Consider the following 15,008-nt stretch of genomic DNA (forward strand, 5'->3'; position numbering starts at 1 on the left):
TACATAAAAACTCAGTCATTAAAGCAGTGTGATACTGGCACAGAAACAGAGAATAAATAGTAAAGAGCTCAGAACGGATCCACACATTTGTGGATCACTGTATTATAATGGTTACTGGTGACATTTACAGATCCACATGAAAAGGATATATTTTTTCAATAAATCGTACTAGGACAATTTGGTACACTTAATAATAACAATAATAATAATAATAATAAAAGAATCAGCTCCTTACCTCATAATACACACAAAAATAAACTTAAATAGGCTGAAAACCTTAATGTAAAACACAAAATCATAAAATGTTTGGAAGACAATACCTAGGGGATTATCTTTATAAACTTGAAGTAGAGAGGAAGTTCTTTAAAAGGAACGGAAAACGCTAACCATAAAAGAAAAAAATGATGACTCTTAAAATTAAGAATTTGTTAAAAAAAACAAAACCTACAGTGACAAGACTAGCCACAAACCGGCAGCAGATAGTTACAACACACATACCCAACAAACGATTAGTATACAAAATAAAAACCAAAAAGAAACAAGAAGTATATATACAAGAAAAAGACAACCGGATAGAAAAAAGAGCAAGAAATTTAGCAGCTGTTTCACCGAAGCTGAAACCTGAATGACCAATAAGTATATGAAAAGATGCTTCGCCCACTAATAATCATGAAAATGCAAATCAAAACCACGTGAGATATCACTCCCATCAGATTACTAAACATTTTAAAGTCTAATAAAACCAGAGTTGGGAGGATATGAAACAAACAGAATTGTCAGTTGAACTGTGAACTGGGGAAAGCACTCTGGAAACAGGTATTATTCGGTCGAGCGGAAGCTCACACACCCTGTGATTCAGCCCCACTCCTGGGGCCGTACCTTGCAGAGCTGCACGTGCGCTCCAGAAACATTCACAGCAGCACTCTGTCTCAGCAGAACACCAGAGACAATCCAAACGTCCGTCAGCAAGAGAAGGGACAAATAAATCCTCTTGCAGTGGAACATATCCATCCGAGAAAGTCAAGTACAACTATGGGCAACATGGGTTACTCTCCAGCACACGTATTAAGCCAACAATTTAAGACACCAAAGAAAACAGTGTGATTATATTAAGTTCAAAAGCATGCAAAATGAGACAACACATTGTTTAGCAATACAAACACACGGTAGAACTTTACAGAAAGGCAAGAGAGTGATCAAAGTAAAACTGCGATGACCTGGGGGTGGGGTGGGCCAGGATCAGGGAGGGGCGCTCCCAACCTAACGGTCACATTCTTACTTGTAAACTGACTGATGGGTACGTGGGGGTTTCCTTGTATCTTTAGTCTTTATACGGTACTTATTCCTTTGTATCTACTCAATGTTTAACAACTTACAAAATTAAACAATGTTCTTTCTGACTTGAAACAATGTTTGGAAGCATGAACTTGGGCTGAGAGTTACAGTGAACCAGGAAAGTCCCTGACAGGCGCCCCCCGGCCCAAAACGACCCCTGAGGCTACCGGAATGAGAAGTGCTTCACCCGCAGGCTTCAGAGCCTGTGGAGACACACGTCCCCGCTGGGCAGCAGCGCCTCCCGTTCGGGACAGGAAGGTGGCTGGCTGAGAGGAACGGCTCCAGCCTGGGAAGTGGAGTGGGTGGGGTGGCGAGAACAAGTCCCACTGCCAGGGCTCTTAAGACAAGAAGCTCAGTGCTTTTCTTTCTTTCTTGGTCTGGTTTTTTTCCAGTTTTACTGGGAAATAATTGACACACACCACGGTGTCCATTTAAGGTATACAGCGGACAGTTTGAATTTCCATGTGTTGTGAAATGACGACCGCAAGAGGTTCAGCTGACATCCGTCTTCTCATAGGGACACAGGAGAGGAGAGGGGAGGGGAGGGGAGGGGAGGGGAGGGGAGAGGAGAGGAGAGGAGAGGAGAGGAGAGGAGAGGAGAGGAGAAGAGGAAAGGAGAACGATCTTCTCCCTGTGATGAGGACTCGCAGGATTTACTCTCTAACAACCCCCCTAGATGTCTGTCCTCGTCAAGTGGTCCGGCAGGTTTCTGATGCGACAACAAAACCTACCACACCTGCTTTCCAGCCGGTCCGCCCTAGGCTGGAACCACCACCTCCCAGCCTCTGCCTGCTGCCGTGTGGACAGCAGTGAGCAACTCTCCATTCTAACCAGGCCCTCTGCTTCCTTCCTTTGAAGCTCAAGGTTTACATGTCTCCAGTTCCCAACAAGCAGGCTTGACTCCCCGAGCCCAAGGCCAAGTTTCCCGCAGAATCTCTGGCGATGACGTGACGGAGGTCTCCTTTAACTGGCCCTTGGACGGTCAACTGAATGCTGGCCTGAGGACCTCCGAGTGGGTAGGGCCCCGGGCTGACGCTCAACAGACAGGCCTGCAGCCAATGCGGAAACCCCTCAGTGCTGAAAGGCTTACTCTTTGACTTTTATTATTTCAATCATCTAGAAACTGTGGCCAGCGAAAGGAGGAGATAATGGTTTCCGGGACAACGTGCTTTGGGCACACAATGTATTCGGAGGTTTTCATTTTCTCTCGGGCTGGGTCCCTCCCTTTCGTGGTGCCAGCCTGCCGAGACACCACGTCTGGGAGTCTGGGTACCTTCTCGCCACCCACTCAGGCACCACCCTTCGAGGAATTCCAGGAAAGAGTGAGCCCCCTGGTCTTTTACATGGTAAATTGGTAAAACCCCCTGAAGCCCCGCCCCCAGCGGCTGCCCTCCTCCTCGCAGGGGCTCCTATCCCGCAACCTAATCAAACCATGTGACTCTAAAAATGGTCTTCCCTGGAAATACATGGAGACATAAAGAGGCACAGAATAGTTCTGGAAGGACCTGCAGATACTATTAACAGTTATCCGGGAGGGGAACTGCGTCAGGTGTGAGCGTGACTTAACTCTCCACGGTGCATTTTTTTTTAAGATTCATTTATTTTCTTTAGAGAGAGAGTGAGTGACCGCGCGCACACCCGTGGGAGGGGCAGAGGGACAGGAGAGGGAATCTCAAGCGGACTCTGCACTGAGCGTGGAGCCTTACGCAGGGCTCAAACCCGTGACCCTGAGATCATGACCTGGGCCGAAACCAAGAGTCAGACGCTTAACCAGCCACGCCACCCAGGCGCCCTCCACGGTGCATCCCTTAGAATCTTTTGATTTGTGCACCGTGTGCACAGTCCTCTACCAAACATGCTTCCTCCTCTGCACACTTTCTTTCTTGACCCTCCCAAGGATCCTCTTCTCCTAACTAACACACAATAACACCAGTCACCAACGATGGAGTCAGGGACTCGAGTACACATTTTACGTGCATTCCCTCATCAATACTTCCGGCCAATACAGTTATGTATGAGGTCATCCGTATCCCCACTTTGCAACTGAGAAAAGGCCAAGTATTCTGCCTGAAGGGACACATCTAGTAAGTATAAGAGCTAATATAGCCCAGGGACGGCTGACCTAGAAGTTCACGTTTCTGGGGCGCCTGGGTGGCACAGCGGTCAAGCGTCTGCCTTCGGCTCAGGGCGTGATGCCGGCGTTATGGGATCGAGCCCCAAGTCAGGCTCTTCTGCTGTGAGACTGCTTCTTCCTCTTCCACTCCCCCTGCTTGTGTTCCCTCTCTCGCTGGCTGTCTCTATCTCTGTCGAATAAATAAATAAAATCTTTAAAAAAAAAAAAAAAGAAGTTCACGTTTCTACCCAGTACCCTATATACTGCAGGGTTCCAGCTGGGGACAACTGGGTCCCAGGAGACGTCTGGCAATGTCTGGAGACATGTTCCACTGTCAGAGCTGCAGGTGGATGGGTATTACAGGCATCTATGGTGGAGGCCAGGAATGCCATAACCATCCCGGAGTGCACAGGACAGCCCAGAGCAAAGAATTATGCAGCCCCCAATATCAACGACGTCAAGGCTGAGAAACTAGGCTCTACTGTAAAAAGGCAGGAAGAGTAAACTCTCATCGTTCATGTCATACAGTTCACCGCGTTCACGTCCATAGTCCAGCCAGACACCAAACCAACCATGAGGTTCTCCTCTCTTCAGTCGATAGCACGCCGAGGCCACATCACGCGGGAGTTCTGGCCAGCCTAACTGCCGGTTCCTCTCCAGCCAATCAGGGCCGATCATCTGCCCTCCAGCGCTTACTGAGCGTCAGCTGTGTGCCAGGAAATGAGCTACACAGTGGGGCTACGAGGAGTAACGATCCCGTCCCTGCCTGCAAGATGCTGGTGGGCCAACAGGGAGACAAAGAAATCTATCATCACAACGCGAGATACGAAGGCACTGAGAGATCAGTGCAGGATGTTAAGAAATCAACGGAGGAGGAGCTCCAAACTCAGCGGGGGTGGGTGGCTGGGCAGGGCCCAGAGCAGGCTTTCCAGAAGCATTTGAGCTTGTGGGAATGAAAGAGGCAGAGGACCCCTCACCAGACCTTCAGAGGACAGTCTCTGAGAATCCACAGATGGACACCTTTCATTAGAGAGCTTGGTAGAACTCACAGAACAGTCGCTGACCCCCTCTGCACAATCTGGGTAAGTCCCACCCTGAGGGAGGATGCAACCCGGTTTCCCTACAGGTTTGGGCCTTCTTTGACTGCAGTCCACACTGGCTTTTCTGGCTTCGAACCACCCCGCACCCTGCAGCAGGAGGTAACTCCCCTTTACGCAGCAAAGCCTGTGAAGTACACGCTTGATCTCTCATAATTCCCTGAACAATTCTGTGAGCTGGATGCTGAGATCCCTATTTGACAGATGAGGAAACGGAGGCACAGCAGTGAAGTAACTGGCCCACAAAGAGTCACGACACAGGAAAGCGGGATTCACACCCACACCAGAGTCCTCGCTGCCTCTATCTGAGAAGACCTGTACAGATGTCAATCCAAACACACTGTTCACTCTTAATCTCCCCCGCTTTGGCAGAGCCTTCCAACATCACTCATCCTCCTCCTTTGCGCCTCCCCCGTGGTGCTCCTTGCACTGTGTCGTGATCACCCACATGGCTAAGAGCTCCTTGCTCCCAGGATGCAGTCTTACATCCCTAGCACTTAGCAAGGTGTCTGACACGCTGGGCACAGAAAATGCTGAATGCATGAACAAGCCTGGACTCCCTGGGCTCAAGCAACATCAACCTACCCAAAGCCAGAGCAGCCTGCCTCTTCCACCAATGCAGTGGGCTTCCCGCTCGGGCTGGGCCCAAGCCTCAGACAGCAATTCAGTCACACAGGGGACCAAGCAGGCTTTCTCAGACAGCTTTCCCTCCAGCACTGGAACAGTCGTGATTCGTTCTTTGGTTGTACACCAGACGCTTATGTTTGGGGACATGTTGTACAAAAATATGTATCTTTAAACATTAGAACCTTAAAAGGAATGAACATGTGCTTCCCACTCTGTCTTTCCCTTTCTGCCAGATGGAGTACATATGCAATGGCAGGAGCTGCAGCAGCCAGCTTCGACCATGAGATGGAAGCCTGGGTTTCAGCGAAGAGAGCCACATGATCACTAGAACCCTGTTCCTGGATACTTCACGGAACAGAACAGGACACCCTACCAGCTCTGGACTGCCTACTTACAGACGTTTAATAAGAGAAGAGGAATACTTCCAGCTTGTTTCAGCCACTGTATTTTGGAATTGCTTTGTTGGAGCATATTAGGTTGTACTCGATTAAAACACGGTGTGAACATTTGCCCCAGTGATTAACCTAGTCTGGTCTTTGTTGGTAAACCAAGCATAAATGATTGCCACAATTTCCCAACCAAACGCAGATGTTGTCATTACTGTATAACTTGAAAGAAAAAGCTATCTTGAAAGGGTGATTTGAGTCATGCTGAGCCTAGAGAAGAAGGACAAACAAACTCATCTCCTGGTTTGTTTCATGCTTGACCTTTACAGACATACCTCAGATTTCCAAGTAGCCCAGGCTACTCTTTTCTGACAGTTTGTCTGCGTAAACTCCAGCTTGGCTCTCCTCCTCCAGCTCATTACCTGAATCAAAGACACCCAAGTGGAAAATCTGATGAGAACCCGAAAGGCATCTGCTCCCTAAGAGCTGCCCTTTTATACATCCAAGAAACACAAGCAAACCCAGAGTCCTGAGCACAGAGCCCGGCACAACGTAAGCACTCAGTACAAGTTTGGATCATTACTGGCCTGCTGCATGCCAGACACCGTGCGGGACACCTGGGACATAACGATGAGTGAACCCGCTCCCAGGCCCTACACTCAGGAACTCCTGCTTACCAAAAGACATGACTCGACGTTGACAAGCAAGAGCAACAAGACTGTGCCCAGGTTTCTGCATTGCTACAGCATTAGCACTTCCCCCGGGATGTCTCCGATGCTCTTGCTTCTCATTTCATACCCTCACCCGCCGCGATCACACCCCCTCCCACAACTTTAGGACTTTTGATGGATGACAACTGCTAGCTCTCCACTGGACAGTTCCACTGGAATATCTTACAAGCACCCACTTTCCACATGTTCAAAACTAAATGTATCTTCCTTTCTCACACCCGATCCCCATCCTGTTCCCTATCATGCCGAGTCACATCATCACCCGCCAGTCAAAAAGAGGAGGTCAATCCTGACACCTCTCTGCCTCTAACTTCCTCATCTAAGTAATCACCAAGTTTTGTCAATTCCCCAAAACCTCTCTCCACGCCCTGTGCTTCTAACCGGACTCCCTCATTTCTCACCTGGATTATTCTAACAGCCTCTTCACTGGCCTCCAGGCCTGCTCCCTTTAATATATCCGTCACATAGCCAGGTTATTGCTCTAACCCACAAATCTCATTCTTAAATGGCTTCCCATTAACCTAAAACTTCAAGTCCTTAACGAGGTTTACAAGGCCCTGTAGGACCAGACCACAGCCAGCTTTAGTCTTACCTCTTAGCTCTGTCTCTAGGCAGAGATCTTAATTATTACACTAGCCCCTAAGCTTTCTAACTCCATCTTCAACTGAGAATACTCCCCCCTTTCTTGCCTCCACTCTCCTAAGCATTCTTTAGGTCTCTGCTTGTTGCGGGGGCAGAAGCCTCCCTGGATTCACCTAAACTGAGTGAGGTGCCTCTACTCTTTCCAGAACAAGGACAACTTTTCTGCTTTTCTTCCATCATAGCATCAGGGGTGCCTTATTTATCTCTATGGCTCCCACATGAGTCTCTGAGCTCTGGGGCATGATCATGAAACGGCAGCAACCAACAGACACATTTACTTTATGCCAGAACTGTTCTCCGCACTTTATACCTATTACCTTATTTAATCTTTAGAACAACTTTAGGAGGCAGGTTTTATTATTATCTCTGCTTTAAGGATGAAGAAACCGAGGCAGAGAGTGAGAACCTAACGTGCTTCAGAACACCGCTGGCAAGCAGAGTCGGGATTCAAACCCTGGCTGCCTGGCTTCACAGTTCACACTTTCAACCACTACACCAGGAGCAAGTCTGTCCCGTTCACCTGCTCTATCCTCACAACCTATCAGGTGCCGGGCCACCGTCTGCGGAAGGAATGAATGAATGAAATAATCTTATACGGGGCAGTGTAGACCTCCCCATCTACCAGCACCTCCTGGTTCTGGCAGGCCCGTGCCCTCCAGCCCCGACCCGCCGACGTGAGCTGCCCCGGCACCCCGCCGCCCTGCGGCCTCAGAACGACCACCCGCCGCGGCGCGCGGGGTCAAGGGACGGTGACAGCCGGGCGGCGGGGGCGGAGATGCTACCAGCTGGGGTGTCACCCAACCCGGGAGGCGACCCCCGCTCCCTCGCAGGAACTGCCGGTCCGCTCCCCCCTTCTGCGTCCGCTCGCCTGGCGGCGCCCCCCACCCAAGCTGCCCCGCACCCTCCTGCCCCGCAGGGTCCCCTCCGTCTGGGTTCCCTTCCCATTCAACTTCCCTCCCCTCCCCCACACAACCGTCCCCGGCGTCCCGCCGCGCCCCATCCTTCGCCGCCTCCGCCCGGCTCCCTGGACTCTGCCAGCCCCGGGCGCTTGCTGACCCTCACCTGCCATGTCCCAGACCCCACCGTAGAGAGAGGTGCATCACGGCCGCGAGAAGGCCGGGGACGGCACTTCAGAGCAGACAAAGGGCGCCGCCATGTCAGAGTCGGGCGGAACCGACCTCGCTGGCTTCCCGGCTGCAACTTCCGGCGCATGCGCAACGTCCGCGCTAGCCGAGGACCGCGGACAGGCGCATGCGCCTACTAGCCAGAAGTTTGTATTACAGTACTTCTGCACTTAGAATTGTCCTCATTGTAACCCTTCACTGGTTTTCTATTCCGAACATAACAGTAACAGCTTCCCCGCGCTCAGCGCCTACTGTGTGCCAGGCACTGTGTTAAGCACTTTACGTGCATGATCTCATTAAGTCTTCTCGCCAACCGTAGGATAGTCTTTTTCCCCCCCTTTTGAAGAAGGGAAAACAGAGGCTCGGGAAGAGTAAATGAATTGCCCATTGTCACGCGTCTTGCAAGTGGAGGAGCACGGACGTGAACCTAGTTGTGGCTCCAAAGTTGCAGATCCCTCCTTAGGTTTTTCTACCTTCTGAGCCAACCATTGCCCCATTTCCTATTTAGGGCAGATCCAGGATTAGCCTGGGTGTGAACAAGGGTGCTGGAAACAAAAGTGTCTGCAGACTTGAACAGCCCCTCTGTGGCCTGTTTCCAAATTTTCAGCACCTCTACACCATTGACTTCTCTACTTCCTCACAGTTCCTGGGCTTTCTCTTTTCTTCACTTCTGATCCTGTTTATTTCCCATGAGTTTTTTTGTGTGTTTTTTTTTTCTTTAAGATTGTATTTATCTATTTGAGAGGGGTGGGGGCAGAGGCAGAGGGCGAGGGAGAGGCAGGCTCCCGGCGAAGCAGGGAGTCCCATGCGGGCTGAATCCTAGGACCCTGGGATCATGACCTAAGCTGAAGGCAGACGCTTAACCAGCTGAGCCACCCAGGTGCCCCTATTTCCCGTGGGTTTTAACAACACTCTTGCCACCACCCTGAACTTCTTTGCTCCCTTGTCTTTTTGTCACATGGATTTGGTAAGCTTTCCAATCCTCAGTAAATCCAAATGCACCTTGTCACTTCACTTCCACCCTAACAGCCACGCACAGTTGGACAAAGTACCCAAAGGGACAGACTGTTCGCTACAAATTCAAGATCGCTAGCCTGAAGAGGAACTTTGACAAATATTCATCTGTCCAAGTCACTACTCCTCCCTTCACAACCACTAGGGAAACTAAAAAACTCAGCGGCAGTTGACTTCAACCTTTCTTTTGCAGGAAATTCGTAGCAGATCTGATAAGACCCCTCTTGTCCTCCCAAAACGAAGGACACAAATCGACCTCTGTATCCATCTGTGTTGGATGTAGTCATCTGGGATTCATCAACCATCCCTTCCAGAATCTAAAAAGTTAAAATTCCATTTCCCAGACTCAGTTGCAGTTAGAATTCCAGATACAAATGGATTCTGTCAGTTGGTAAGATTGGATGGAAGGCAGAAGTGAGGCAATAACCATCGTCCTACCGATGTTAGCTGATTGCTGGTGGCAAGCAAGGTCACGCAGATGTGAGGGTTTGCAGCAGTGCATGGTGGCTGGTCTCCAGCTTCATGAGTGTTCAGAAGCATCTGTGAGATGGTGACAGCCAAACTCAGCATTCTAGTGCCTGGGAACCAGCTTCTCTAGTCCCAAATCTAGATCTATGGATTCTTGCTGGCGATATGTTGAATGCAATAATCTCGGTGATGACTTCTTGATTCCTCATCTTCGTGATTGTGGCAGAAGTAATAGCCTCTGGTTGGTGAGTTCTATGGTGTTCTGGGAGCCATTGCTAGAGGACCAGTCTAGAAACCCTTTTTTCAGCCCCTCCAATAGTGTTATAAACACTTAATTTTCTGGGGGCACCTGGGTGGCTCAGTCGTTAAGCGTCTGCCTTCAGCTCAGGGCGAGATCCCAGAGTCCTGGGATCAAGCCCCACATCGGGCTGCTCCGCTGGGAGCCTGCTTCTTCCTCTCCCACTCCCCCTGCCTGTGTTCCCCCTCTCACTGGCTGTCTCTCTCTCTCTCTCTCTCTCTCTGTCAAATAAATAAATAAAATCTTTAAAAAAAATAAACACTTAATTTTCTGGATGAAATCCCTTTCTGCTTAAAAGAAGTCTGAAGACAACATGAGGAATCATTGTAGGATGGAAATGTTCTGTACCTTGGCTGTATCAGTGTAAAGATCCTGGTTGTGATATGATGGTACTATAGCCTTGCAAGATGCGAGCATGGTGGAAATTGGGTAAAGAAGGGTGGTGGTGGAATTGCTCTGTATCGTTTCTTACACTTGCATGTGAACTGGGGCACATGGGTGGTTCAGTCGGTTGAGCGTTCGACTCTTGATAACTCTTGATTTCAGCTCAGGTCATGATCTCAGGGTCGTGGGCTCTGAGTTCAGCACAGAATCTGCTTGAGATCCTCTCCCTCTCTCACTGCCTCCCACCCCTGCTCACGCTGACTCATGCACTCTCTCTCCCTTTCTCTAAAAAACAAAAACAAAAACAGGGGCGCCTGGGTGGCTCAGTCGGTTAAGCATCTGCCTTCAGCTCAGGTCATGATCCCGGGGTCCTGGGATCAAGACCCGCATTGGGCTCCCTGCTCAGCTGGGAGTCTGCTTCTCCCTCTCCCTGCCATTCCCCCTGCTTGTGCACTCTCTCTCTGTGTCAAAAATAAATAAAAAAAATCTTTAAAAAAAAAACATTGCATGTGAACCTACATTTTTTTCCAAAGTAAGAAGTTTAAAGAGAACACCCAGCAAGGTTTCTATTTCTGCAGGAAACTGACCTCCAAAGGGGTCAAGGCATTAGATTTGAAGGTGATACAGATCTAGCCTACTTTGCACAGGGAAAAACTAGTTACAGAAGTTATCACTTATCACAATAAATATTGGTGCCTGGGGGAAAGTGCCTTATAAAGATAGGCTTTGGGAGACGGAGTAGTTGCCACACTGACCATTAGAGCAGAATGTGAGGACTGTAAGGACTGTCACATAGGCTGCCTATGTATAATTGGGCTGAAGACTTTCAAAAAAGAAATACTTAGGGTTTAAATTCTCAGCTCAGGACAGGACTAGAGAAGCAAGGGCCATTCCTGACTACCCTAAAAAATTTTGTCTCCTCTCTTGTAGCTACAGGGCTTATGTAGCCAAAAATTAGAGCAGATCCTGTGGGTTGCTGAATTGTACTATAATTGCAGCAGAAGTTGTAGTCACAGTCTGGCCAGGTGCACTGAATGGGAACAAGCGGCACTTAGCAATCAAGACGGGGGTGTTTGGGTGGATGCAGATGACTAAGTTCCCTGACTTCTCCAAATCCAAAATTCACCGAAACTCTTTTGCCTTAAAGGTAACCCCCTCCCCCTATTGAATAAGACTGACCCTGCTTTCCCTGGAAAGCCCATACTGGCCTTATCTGAGGAAATTACAGCTGATGCCCCTGAGAGATCATTATCGTTTATTGGTCTGCAGCTCTGCCCCAGTCCAAAGTGCCCCAGGGAACAAGCACGTGGCCTGACCCTACGGTGATTTACTGATCTACGAAAGCAAGCCACCAAGGAAGCAGGGAGGGGGGAGAAAAGCTAGCCTTACCTAGTAAGGGAGCTGAAACCTAGAGAATATACCTGTAACTTAGACCTGTTACGTCAGAGAGGAAGCAACGTAACATTAACCTTGGCTGAATGTATAAATAGAAGTGAACCCCAAGACACTTTGGGGTTTTAATGTCCCAGCTCCAACAGCTGAGGCTGCTTGTAATGGCACAGTTGGTTGACAATTGAGACCCAGAAATGGTCTCCATTAAATGAGATGCCAGAAATTCCTTAAACAACGCAGAAGGACGTATCTACAAATTCACGCTAGGTGGCTGAGAGCAGGAGCGAAGGATACCCCTGCTGCTGGCATGAGCGAGGGGTGATGGTTGCCTGGTTTCTCACGGGGGGGTGTTGCTGCAGTCTATTACTAACAGACTCCCTCCACCTGGGCTTCTCCCCTCCGATCCCTCTCCCCTTAGCTGTCCGAGCGACACGCAGGGCCCCTCACCATCTCTGGAGTCTCCAGCCAGAACCTCGTCCACCTCCCACCCTGATGTCCTCCCAAAGCTCGGTTATTATTTACACGTGGGCCTTTTCCCAACCAGGAGAACTTCGGTGGTTGGCTAACTTGTGGCTATGAACTTGAAGGGCTGCAGACACACTGACAAATGTCTACGTATAGAATTTAGTTTATCAATTTGATTACACACAGGTTGAAAATCATGAATTACATAACAGTATATTAATTTTTTTAAAGATTTTATTTATTTATTCGACAGAGATAGAGACAGCCAGCGAGAGAGGGAACACAAGCAGGGGGAGTGGGAGAGGAAGAAGCAGGCTCACTGCGGAGGAGCCTGATGTGGGGCTCGATCCCGTAACGCCGGGACCACGCCCTGAGCCGAAGGCAGACGCTCAACCGCTGTGCCACCCAGGCGCCCCAACAGTATACTAATTTATAAATGCAACGATGTTTTCTCTGCTTATTTGTCATAAAACAGTTTTCTTAACTCTTCACAGGCATCCTTGACATACGCTTTTTACTTCACACCCGTTTTCAAAATGTTATAAAGTACTAGATAAAATAGAGGCATCTGGCCGGCTCAGTCGGTGGAGTGTGTGACTCTTGATCTCGGGGTCGTGAGTTTGAGCCCCATGTTGGGTGTAGAGTTTTGTATTTTTTTTTAAGATTTTATTTATTTGTCAGAGAGAGAGCACAAGCAGGGGGAGTGGCAGGCAGAAGAAGAAGCAGGCTCTCTGCTGAGCAGGGAGCCTGATGTGGGGCTGGATACCAGGACCCTGGGATCATGACCTGACCCCAAGGCAGACACTTAACGGACTGAGCCACCCAGATGCCCTAGAGTTTACTTTAAAGAAAAACATCAGGAAAGAAGGGGCACCTGGGTGGCTTAGTTAGTTAGGTGTCTGACTCCTGATTTCAGCTCAGGTCATGATCTCAGGGTTGTGAGATCAAGCCCCATGCAGGGCTCTGTGCTGGGTGTGGAGTCTGCTTAAGATTTCTCCCTGTCCCTCTCCCCCCCATTGTCTCTCTCTCTAAAATAAATAAAGCTTTTTTTAAAAAAGAAAAAAAACAAAGTACTATATGAAATAATAAAATAAAATATTAAAACTAGATAAAATAATAAAATATTTTCTGCATGCCCACCATCCAGATTCAACAGTTGTTTTGTTATGGGTACTTAATATATCCTTCCTTTTCTTTTTCTTTTTTTTTAAAGATTTTATTTATTTATTTGACACAGAGAGACAGCCAGCGAGAGGGAACACAAGCAGGGGGAGTGGGAGAGGAAGAAGCAGGCTCCCAGCAGAGGAGCCTGATGTGGGGCTCGATCCCAGGACTCTGGGATCACGCCCTGACCCAAAGGCAGACGCTTAACGACTGAGCCACCCAGGCGCCCCATTCCTTTCCTTTTTCTTTCTTACTTTTTTAAGTAGGCTCCACACCCAGCGTGGAACCCAACATGGGACTTGAACTCACGACCCTGAGATCCAGAGCTGAGCTGAGATCAAGAGTCAGGTGCCCAACTAACTGAGCCACCCAGGTGCCCCTCAGTGAAGTGGGTTTTTTTTTTCTTTTCTTTCTTTTCTTACTTTCTTCCTTCCTTTCTTTCTTTTCTTTTCCTTTCTTTCTTTCCTTCTTCTCTTCCTTTCTTTCTTTTTTTATTATTATTACTTTTTTCTTAGAATTTATTTATTTTAGGGAGAGAGCCATGAGGCAGGGAGGGGCAGAGGGAGAGGGAGAGAGAGGGAAACTTCAGCAGACCCCGCCCTATGCATGAGCCCTACATGGGGCTCCATCTCACAGCCCTGAGATCATAACCTGAGCTAAAGCTAGAGTCAGAGGCTCAACCGAGCGCACTCCCCATGCACCCTCCTCACTGAAGTATTTTATTTTGGTTTTTTGTTGTTGTTGTTTGAAGATTTTATTTATTTATTTGGCAGAGATAGAGACAGCCAGCGAGAGAGGGAACACAAGCAGGGGGAGTGGGAGAGGAAGAAGCAGGCTCCCAGCAGAGGAGCCTGATGTGGGGCTCGATCCCAGGACTCTGGGATCACGCCCTGACCCAAAGGCAGACGCTTAACAACTGAGCCACCCAGGCACCCCTCACTGAAATATTTTAAAGCAAACCCCAGATATGTCATTCAGCCCTCATATGGTTCAGTGTGCAACTGTTAAAAAATTATCTTATGTTTCCATGATGTAAGATTTTAAAAATAAAAATTTCTTTAATAAAATCTTTTTTTTTTTTGGAAGAATATTCTTTGGAATCCTGTCCTGTAAACATCCCACATTCTGGATTTCTCTGTTTGCTTCCTCGTGCTGTCATCTGAGTAGCACTTCTCTCCTTTCATTTCCTGTAGATTAGCTGGAGGGGGTAAGTAGGTTCAGGTCCCACATGTTTGGTAAGAACACGTTCTAGATGCTTCTGAGTCACGTCAGGGACCCCGTCAGTGGTGCTAAGATCAATGGTGGGTCTGGGTGGGAGGAGCCCAATTCCTTCTTTGGAAAGTTCCGCATCAACTTCCCATGTAACAGTTTCTTCCTTTGAAGATCCTTCCCTGAATCAATGATTTCATTAGAGGTTGTAAAACGATGCATTTCTGATGCTATCATTCTTTCCACACTTATTAGCTGGAGTTCTTTTTTTTTTTTTTTTTAAGTTTTTACTTATTTATTTAAATAACCTCTACTCCCAACATGGGGCTCAAACTCAGGACCCTGAGATCAAGATAACATGCTCTTCCAACTGAGCCAGGCAGACACCCCAGCTGGAATTTTTTTTTTCTTTTTTTTAGATTTTATTTGTTTGAGAGAGAGAGAGACAGACAGAACCAGTGAGAGCACAACCAGGGGGTGGGGGGAGAGGCAGAAGGGGAGAGAGAAGCAGTCTTCCCTATTGTTAATATCGTAGGTAAGTTTGGAACGTTTGTCAACA

The 15,008-nt window shown here is 48.4% G+C and overlaps 1 protein-coding gene across 5 annotated transcripts in view; it reads right to left on the reverse strand.

The window, feature by feature from the left end:
* ZBTB17 (zinc finger and BTB domain containing 17) overlaps window positions 1-8,122 on the reverse strand; it is a 31,844-nt gene extending 23,722 nt beyond the window's left edge. For 3 of the 5 annotated variants that reach the window (XR_005839042.1, XM_040645826.1, XM_040645825.1), the window contains exons 1-2: window positions 7,994-8,122; window positions 5,894-5,980 (exon numbers count right to left, since the gene is read on the reverse strand). Coding sequence is in view for 2 of the 5 variants with exons in the window: in XM_040645826.1 (XP_040501760.1) it covers window positions 5,894-5,977 (84 nt within the window). In the remaining 3 variants the exon portion in view is untranslated. Of the gene's footprint in view, window positions 1-5,893; window positions 5,981-7,993 lie in introns of those variants that run through there. The other 2 variants (XM_040645828.1, XM_040645829.1) reach the window with 2 other exon arrangements.
* Window positions 8,123-15,008: the final 6,886 nt, after the last annotated feature.

The sequence above is a fragment of the Ursus maritimus genome, unplaced genomic scaffold (assembly GCF_017311325.1).
Source record: "Ursus maritimus isolate PB19 unplaced genomic scaffold, ASM1731132v1 scaffold_32, whole genome shotgun sequence".
In the NCBI taxonomy this organism is placed as follows: domain Eukaryota; kingdom Metazoa; phylum Chordata; class Mammalia; order Carnivora; family Ursidae; genus Ursus; species Ursus maritimus.